Source organism: Vicia villosa, linkage group LG1 (assembly GCF_029867415.1).
Source record: "Vicia villosa cultivar HV-30 ecotype Madison, WI linkage group LG1, Vvil1.0, whole genome shotgun sequence".
NCBI lineage: Eukaryota > Viridiplantae > Streptophyta > Magnoliopsida > Fabales > Fabaceae > Vicia > Vicia villosa.
Window position 1 is genome coordinate 173,455,950 of NC_081180.1, and position 9,025 is coordinate 173,464,974.

At 39.5% G+C, this 9,025-nt stretch overlaps 2 protein-coding genes across 2 annotated transcripts; one reads left to right on the forward strand and one right to left on the reverse strand.

The window, feature by feature from the left end:
* Positions 1–1,171: 1,171 nt before the first annotated feature.
* On the forward strand, positions 1,172–5,107 carry LOC131644666 (uridylate kinase PUMPKIN, chloroplastic). The gene is made up of 7 exons (XM_058915227.1): positions 1,172–2,008; positions 2,332–2,476; positions 2,647–2,700; positions 2,796–2,887; positions 3,696–3,931; positions 4,062–4,232; positions 4,580–5,107. The coding sequence occupies exons 1-7, from the start codon at positions 1,320–1,322 to the stop codon at positions 4,675–4,677; spliced, it is 1,485 nt and encodes a 494-aa protein (XP_058771210.1). The 5' UTR covers positions 1,172–1,319; the 3' UTR covers positions 4,678–5,107.
* Positions 5,108–5,571: 464 nt separating this feature from the next.
* Positions 5,572–8,132, reverse strand: LOC131644665 (leucine-rich repeat receptor-like protein kinase PXC1). Its single transcript, XM_058915226.1, has 2 exons — positions 6,621–8,132; positions 5,572–6,544 (listed from the first exon to the last, which is right to left on the reverse strand). Exons 1-2 carry the CDS (start codon positions 7,981–7,983, stop codon positions 5,862–5,864), a joined length of 2,046 nt encoding a protein of 681 aa, XP_058771209.1. The 5' UTR covers positions 7,984–8,132; the 3' UTR covers positions 5,572–5,861.
* Between the last annotated feature and the right edge of the window lie 893 nt (positions 8,133–9,025).

Genomic DNA, 9,025 nt, shown 5'->3' on the forward strand with positions numbered 1-9,025 from the left:
TTGCACTACTGTCCACAAAGAGTGCAGTGCCTGCCAAGAACATGAACCAGCACCGGAGAGCGCAGGCACGGTGATACTCCGTAAAAAGCTCGTCCCCCTCCTGCTCGGACTCGGCCGCCGCCACCAGGTGGTTCTCATACAGCTCTCTCAAGCTGGAGAACCGGATATGGGCCCTACTCGTCACCTTGCACTCATAGTCAACCATGTTTGGGTCCATACCCAGATAGTCGACCATCCACTCGATCGCCTCGACCCTCTGTATCCGGGAATGGTGCAACAACCTCGACCCTCAATCGCCGCCCGCTTGCGTTTAGCCGACGCTGCCTGTGTCTCTCTGCCCTGTCTAAGTCGTGCGGGGTTGCCTGTCATTTTCCTGAAAAATTGAAATCCATAAGAATGCGAAACAATCAAAATTAAAAAAAAATATTTCTGGTTAAATTCGGAATTACATTTTCGAAACTGGTCTGGGAGGTGTTTTCGGAAATGTACTTCCGAAACTCCCATGCGACCTCCATTGTTGCAGAACCTTCCCCCTTTGCCCTAAGTGGTTCAAAATGCAATTTTTCCTATCTAACTATACTCAATGACATATCATAACTTAAATATACTACATTGTACTAATTTCTAACACCCCTAATATCATTTTCAATCCTAAATTTCAAGTTTTGAAAATTTACAAATTTGAGGTGTTGTTGAAGGTACTTTAGAAGTGGTCTTTGAATGTTGGAGAGCAATAGAATGTTGTTTTCAAGTAGCCTTTGTAGTGTGCTTTTGCAAATGCTTGAGAAATCCAAAAAATTTGAAGTTTAGGGTAAAATAAAAATGGGGGAGGCTGTTTTGTTTAAACAGCCAAACGCGCATTTTTTTGTAAATGCATTTCCAAAGTGGTGTTTTCAGAAATGTATTTCCAAAATCATCTTTTTAGGTAAAAAAGGTGTTTCGAAAATGTTTTTCCAAAATAAAGAGACATTATGAGAAATTCGCAACGGATGACCAAGAAGAGTAGGGGTCTATAAAGAAATTCTCTCTTCTTTTGACACTAAAACAAGGTAGCCCAAATAAACATGGCCCATTATAATCGGGGCCCCTCCGGGTCTCCTACGTGGGACACCAAAAGCGCGTACACTTCACTCGCACTTATCACTTAACGTTCCCGTCACCCCACTTAACGGCAAATACCCTACTAACTCACGGAAGTCCCACTCCGTCAAACCATCTCAACACACATCTCCACCTTCTCTCAACGCCCAACACTCTCTTTCCCTAACGTCCTCCACAACGCCGTTCCCTCAAACCTTAACGCCTTCTCCGTTACCCTTATGGCATCTTGCGACGACGACGATGATTTCTCTATCCTCCGTGACGATAACCACCACTCTCACCATCTCCACCAAACCTTCGCACCGCATCACCACCATCACCACCACCATTTCTCCGCCGCGTCAGTCCAATCGAAGCCCGTCGGCGACGATGATACCGATGATTACGGAAATCCGTTCGATGATGACGCCGGAAGTGAGAAACGTAAGGATCGGGATGAGATCGGCGATGGAACGACGTCGTACGGGTTTAACAAGAGGCCGAAACCGGCTTCTAGCGGAAACGGAATCGGAAACGGAGGAGTAGGAGTAGGAGCAGAGTATAGGAAGGATCGAGAGGAATGGAGTGATACAGCGATTGTTTGCTTGCTGGAAGCGTATACTGAGAAGTTCACGCAGCTGAATCGGGGGAATCTGAGGGGGAGAGATTGGGAGGAGGTAGCGTCGGTGGTTAGTGAACGGTGTGAGAATCAATCGAAGAGTGTGGAGCAGTGTAAGAACAAGGTTGATAACCTAAAGAAACGGTATAAACTGGAGAGACATAGAATGAACAATGGTTGCATCTCAGCAAGTCACTGGCCTTGGTACAAGCAGATGGAAAACATCGTCGGAAATTCTCTTCCTTCGAAGTTTGCGGACGAGGATAAGGCCATTGTTCCTGCTTCCAATTCTCCTAGGCAGTCCAAGAGGTTTAATTTATTTTCTTCGTTTTTTTTTATACACTGCTTTTGTTTTCTTAGCACCTTAATCTGATTCCTAAATGCTCAATTTACTTGGATACTTATTGATCGGAGTAGCAACATTATCAATTCTGATGGTTTCTGCTGTGAAACTAAACATACTATGATTTTGAAACAATTAAGAGTCTGCAGGCTAGTGACACCACAATTTTATTTTGTTGGATGGAGTGGCCTATTGATCATGTTTGGACTGTTGTATATTGAATGTCATTCACTGTGCATTGTCTTCCTTATAATATTGTGAGTAATATCTTCCCCTCCTTTATTTATAGATATGGAATGGCAACGTCCAGCAGTGGAGGTCAAGTAAACAGCCTTAAGTCCAAAGCATTGCCAAACCTTAGATGGCGGAGAGTTGTTCTAAAAATTAGTGGATCAGCACTTACGGGATCTGATACCTGCAATATTGACCCTAAGGTTTGTGTGAATGTTCCTACATGAAAAAACAGTTGCAGTCTGGTTATATTATATATGTGAAAAGTTTGACAATTTTGATAGATGACCCTAGTCTATACTAAGTAGAAGTCTAATTGTTGTTTGGATGTTCTGACAAAACTTACTTCATTTGCTTGCTTAAATTTTGTCAGGTGGCCATGTTAGTTTCAAGTGAAGTTGCAATAGCTTCCCGCCTTGGTGTCGAGGTATCAGTTCTCATGAATGTCTTCTAGAGTCTGGTATTATGCTATCCTATTCAGTTTAGCTGAAGCTTGCTTCTTCTTTCTTTGTGATATTTCAGATAGCAATTGTTGTCGGAGGTCGTAATTTCTTCTGTGGAGATGCATGGGTAACTGCTACAGGTTTAGAAAGATGTACTGCATACCAAGTTGGGTAAGGTTAATCACTAAAAGCTCAATGTATATTCTATTTATGCTCTTGCAATTTTACTAGAAGTCCTTCACAAGTAAAAAATATAAAAAAATATATTTAAATCTCAGAGCAACCATCATTATCCTGATGACAATTGGATGATCCAACAAAAACAAAATAAGAGCTAGTTGCAGTGGTGATTTAGGTAAAGAGAGCATCTTGGTGATAGGCATTGGAAGCCGCAGCTGGGGACTTAACTTTGACTTGTATCATGTATGGGATATTGGTTGTGTCAGTTGCTAAGCACTTGCCTTGTTTAGATCCTCGGACTGCAAAGAAGACAAAACTCATCTCATTTTAAAAAAGTAAATTGGAAATATGATATTTGAAATATTAGGTTGGGCTGTAAAATGCAGGGAGAGGTCAGATTCACCAAGGGGTCAAAATTGCACTGCGTGTTTTGTCTAGATTATTTCTCTTCCAACTGGATATGCTATGCTGATGTTTTGCATAAGCCTAAGCATGTCCTTACTAGAGTTGCATTTCTGACCTTCGTTTAGCTGCATATTCAAAATTGGGTAGTTTTGATATTATGACAAATGAATTAGTTCACATTGAAATATCCGCGACACTTTTTGTTAACAGTTTTATTTGCTAACTTTGTTATATATTTTGATCTGATTTATGTTTTTAGGTATTCCGAAAGCCTATATGTTGCCATAAGATCTTTTTAGTCTTTCTCGATTACATATCTTCTCAAGTGATTTACTTTTATTTCTACTTTATTTTAAAATATTGACCTGAATGAATAGTTGCTTAAATATGTCAGGATGATGGCTACTGTGATGAATTCGTTACTGCTCCAATCAACCCTCGAGAAGATGGGTGTTCAGACTCGTGTTCAAACTTCAGTTTCAATGCAGGAGTTTGCTGAACCATACAATAGGCAACGGGCCATCAGGCATCTTGAGAAAGGAAGAGTAGTTATATTTGGTGGCATTGGTTTTGGTGCTGGCAATCCACTTTTCTCAACCGACATAGCTGCTGCTCTTCGGGCTTCAGAAGGTATGCCACTGTCTTTTAATAAATATTTTTTCTGATTACTATTTCACCTGCATCATCTATCATTTACATAGATGGGCAACACATGTATTCTTCTGGCAAGCATAATCAGCCTATGTCTTCTGCTCTGCAGTTAATGCTCAGGCTGTCCTCAAAGCTACTAACGTAGATGGTGTATATGACTGCAGCTCCCGAGACAGCAATTTCACTTTCGAACACATATCCTTCAGGGAGCTAGTGTCTAGAGGTGTTACCTCTATGGATATGTCAGCCTTGACATTCTGTGAGGAAAATGCCATTCCTGGTAAGTAATACTATTGCATTTGGTCTTTTTATGGGCGTGGTTCGGGTTGAGGTGTTTTAGTTATTGTTCAATACACTATACATTTTTCATTTCTCAATGTGCCACACAGTAAATTTCAAATAAGTCTTGTTGAACAATAAATGGCTAGGGCACTAGGCACTTCTATGCAAGAATTTTTTGTAGGGCTTAGTTGTCGTTCTCGCGGAATTACTGTTTTGCTTTTATTTGCAAGTTTTTGTGTATCCCAAGGTTATTTTTGGTAAACTGATGATATTCATTGAAGTAACTAATGAAGTAGACAATTCATAACAATCTATTTGATGAGTTTTTTTCCACCACTTGTGCAGTTGTAGTTTTTAATCTATTGGCACCTGGGAACATCTCAAAAGCTTTATGTGGTGAACAAGTTGGCACACTAATTGACCAAACTGGAGCAATAAGCTAACAATTAATTCAACCAATTCCATTATTATTAGGAAAGTTAGAATCATTAAAGTCGACCAAATACTTGCTACCACTGAGATGTTTGGAGAAGAAAATATCAAATCTCGACTGATTCAGTGTTATTCGGCAAAGTTTGCGCAAACTGTAGAGCTGAAGTCGCAAATTTCCTCTGCCTATGTTGTTTATGTGGTGGCTGTACTTTTAATATATTTCTGTAAAATGTAAAAAAGAAACGCCTCTGTAAATTATTCCTAGATGAGTTGTAGCATTGTAATGTATCATCAGTAGCCTTGTTGGTAAAATGCGAATAGATATTGAGTAATTAAACCAATGTATAACTGTCGATTATTGTATTGCTAGTGTACCGATAATCACTTCGAATAGATATTTGAGTAATTCAACTCATATATAACTTTATTATTGTATTGCTAGTGTGCCGATAATCACTTCGATCAAGCCCTTTTCGTAGTGAATTTTGTTGTGGAAATAAAGATAGTCAAGAGATGAAAAATATATAGGAAATAAATTAAGAGTAATTATTTCTTGTAGTCAACTTGAATGCGACCAGGGAGAGTTTGAATTTGCAAACTGTTGTAAGCTCTTTCCTTAATTCTTTTCTCAATATGAACATAACATCTTTTAAGGCAATGCTTAGAAGTTAATTATCCAGTAGTAGCAACTTGTAAGGTATTTATGAAATGTGATCAATTCATAATGATCTTCAACAAAAATCCTGCGTCGCAAGCATTTTACTTTTATCAGTTTATGGCATAAAAATTGTTGCTTCTAGTAATTCCATGATTTACAATTCTAAATAAAAGGCCGAAATATAATTAAGTTACTTACATTTAAGTGTTGCTGATACAGATGATTGCTTCAAAGTGCAGACACAATTCAACCAGACAAGATTTTAGTGCAGGTACAATTCAACCAGACAAGATTTTATTACAAATGCAAGCGGAAGATTCTCATTTTTTTGCTACGTTCAACAATGAAGTTCCACAAAGCTCACAAATTTTACAAAAACAAAAAAAAAACACTTAACATGATCAAAGCGCTAGCTAATTTGCAGCAACACAATGCAACAGAAAGAGGAACAAAGATAAGTTAAATACTCCTCCCTCCTGAACTAGAATGACATACACACTTATATATTATATACCAGAAAATATTGCTCTAAAATTCCTAAACAAGACCATCTTCAGTGGTGGGAATGGAAGGTGAAAGTGAATTGCGCGATTCATCATAGTCCTCACACAGAGGAGATTGCTCCACCCTGATATCCTCAATCATCTTAACAACATCTACCATAGTTGGCCTCTTCTCTGGCTGCTGCGCCACACAAGCTAAACCAACATGCAGCATTGACACAAGCTCTTCCTCAATATTCTTGTACCTCAGAAGTTCTTGATCAAAAACCTCTCCAGTCCACTCTTCTCTCACAACAGATCGAACCCATTTCGGTAGATCCACCACATTTTCTTCCTCTTCATCTTTACGATGACGAGTCCCCGGAGACGGATACTGTAACGAAGGTGCTCTCCCTGTGAGAACTTCCAACAGCAACACTCCAAAACTGTATACATCAGCTTGCTGAGACAGCCTTTTCTGTTCTGTTTGTTCAGGTGCTCTGTACCCTCCCAGTCTTGCAATTGCATGAACAGGGTTCAACAGTAGTGATAGTCCAAAATCAGATATGCAAGCAACACCGTTCTTGTCAAGTAGTACATTGGACGATTTCACGTTCCCATGAGGCACTTTTGCTGCACTATACTCTGTATGAATCCTAGCAAGCCCTCTTGCTGCTCCTAACACCAAGCTTATTCTTGTCGTCCAATCCAACGGAATCCTCCCCGGTCCACGGTTCCCTATCAATATAATAATTTTAAAGACCAAAAATGATAAAAGGAAACATTGCGAAAATTGAAAAAGTTTAAGACTAACCATGAAGAAGAGCATGCAAGCTTCCATTGGAGAGATAATCATAGACAAGAAGTTTTTCTTCCTTGGCATAATAATAAGCTCTTAGTTTAACAATATTGGGATGTTTAAGCTTCCCAATCACATCCATATACTGCTCAAACTCATGCCTAGCACATGGATTTGCATCTTTTAACCTCTTAACAGCAACTGTACTACCATCATCAAGCACTGCTCTATAAACAGTTCCTAAACTTCCCTTCCCAAGCATCTCAGCAGAAGCACGTAACAGATCCTCCAACTCAAATCCATTCCTTCTATCAAAAAACACAAGCTTACTCATATCAGTTCCACTAGTCCCATCACTACTATCACCACCTCCACCATTTGTATTATACACCTTCTTTTCACTACCATAACTTTTCCTCTTTCCATTTCCAGTCTCACTACCCATTATGGAATTACTATTAACACCTCTCCCTTTAGCACAACAGTGAGCAACAACGAACGATGTTATAACTAACAATGCAACACAGTTTGCTACCACAATGGCTACAATTGCGCCAGGGCTTAACCCTTTACGGTGATGGCTTCTTGGTCTTGCGATAACGCTTGTTTCAGGGAAAGTACTCGGGTTTGAAGGGACGGTCTGAACCGGTTCAGATGAAGGAGGAGTTTTCTCCGTGGAGGAGCAAACTTGAAACGGTTTTGAACCGCATAAACCTTCGTTACCAGAGAAGCTTTCGTCACTGAATTTCGCTAGCATTGAGTTTGGTATATGGCCGTAGAATTCGTTGTTTGTCATGTTGAGTTCTGTGAGATTCGGCATGGCGGAGGAGATATCCGGGATGTTACCGGAGAGTGCGTTGTTCTGAAGCCTCAGAGTGAGGAGGCTAGTCAAACGGGAGATTTCATTGGGAATTTCTCCGGCGAGGTTGTTATCGGAGAGGTCGAGACGGAGGAGGTTAATCAAGGAGGAGATTTCAGATGGGATTTGACCGGAGAAGTCGTTTCCGGCGAGGTAGAGGAGTTTAAGATTGGTGCAGTTGGAAAGGACAGAAGCTGAAACGTTACCGTTTAGACGGTTATTATGGAGATCAAGGAGGCGAAGATGAGTGAGAGGAGCGAGAGCGTCGATGGGTCCTCGAAGGTTGAGGGAATGAAGTGTGAGAGTGGTGACACGGTTGTTTGGGGAGCAAACAACGCCGTGCCATGTACCCGAGCATGCATCGTGTCCGGTCCAGTTGGCGAGGAGTTGGCCGTGAGTGTCGGTTTGTTGACGGAAGAGAGTAAGTGCATGTGTGTCATTATAGGATAAACATGGTACAATGTAGATGGTGAGAAAGAGGAAGAAGAAGAAGAAGATGATGATAGAGTTCATCATCATTGGATGAAGATGAAGTTGTTATGGGAACAAACAATGTTGTTATAGTTAATGTGTTCTCATGCTTTGTATGGGGATTGAGGAGTGAGTGAAAATATGATAAAGGTTACTTATTTGTGATTTTAAAATTTTTCATGTACTAGCATGCATGCATGATTAAGGAGAGTGTGATTAATTAAGAGAGAGAGAGAGAAAGAGAAAGATGGAATATATGATGATTAAAGTTAGTTGTTTGTTCTGTGAATGATTGCTGTTGTTGTCCACTTTCTCCTTTATGGAAAAGAGAAAGAAAGAAATGTCACCATTCACCAACAACATTTTGCTTTTTCTTTTTCTTTTGTTTGTTCTGTTCTGCTATATATATGTACTGATAAAAGAAAAGAAGATAAATGCTATATGCTTCTTGAATCTGCTGATCTAATTCTCAAGTATGGTATCAGATTTTATTTTAGTAATAACTTTGGTTATGTGAAAATGATATATGTTGTTCTTTTGCTTGCTGCATTAATAGTGTCAAGTAATGTGTAACATAATTTGAAATTGATATTCATACTTCAGGACATAGTGTAAGACAGTATATTTTGGATGTTCTATCCGACAGAATTACTTGTCTTTGCTCCCACTTATATTTACTCCATTATTTAGAGATATGTAATCATGTTCCCACTTTGACTTTTATATGTGAGCTAATAGCATGCGCAAGAAAGTTGAGTCATACCACTTGTATGGTAGAGGACTTGAATTTAAACTCTCAACATTGAAGAAGCTCTTATACATAATCAAAATTAGTTAAATGACAACTCATTTGTGTAATTGCTTTTAGCTCTAGATCGCCACATACACTCTACGACGCAGGCTTATTATTCACCCATCGCTTAAATACCTTAACATAACAACAAAAAGATAGATTTGTTTCATAATTCACTCTCTCTTTTTTATTCATAAACTGATTTGGAGGAGGGGTGCTATCCTTACATGTCTACTCTACGCAATCGCACAAGAGCAATTCGCACTACCGCATTAAGGATCTGCATCAATAATTCCG

Excerpts from the sequence above, each read along its gene's own strand:
- LOC131644666 (XM_058915227.1), top strand. The coding sequence starts at position 1,320 with ATGGCATCTTGCGACGACGACGATGATTTCTCTATCCTCCGTGACGAT. Across the intron at positions 2,009-2,331 it reads TCTCCTAGGCAGTCCAAGAG|ATATGGAATGGCAACGTCCA; the intron begins GTTTAATTTATT and ends CTTTATTTATAG. Across the intron at positions 2,888-3,695 it reads TGTACTGCATACCAAGTTGG|GATGATGGCTACTGTGATGA; the intron begins GTAAGGTTAATC and ends TAAATATGTCAG.
- LOC131644665 (XM_058915226.1), bottom strand. The coding sequence starts at position 7,983 with ATGATGATGAACTCTATCATCATCTTCTTCTTCTTCTTCCTCTTTCTC. Across the intron at positions 6,545-6,620 it reads CTTGCATGCTCTTCTTCATG|GGAACCGTGGACCGGGGAGG; the intron begins GTTAGTCTTAAA and ends TTATATTGATAG.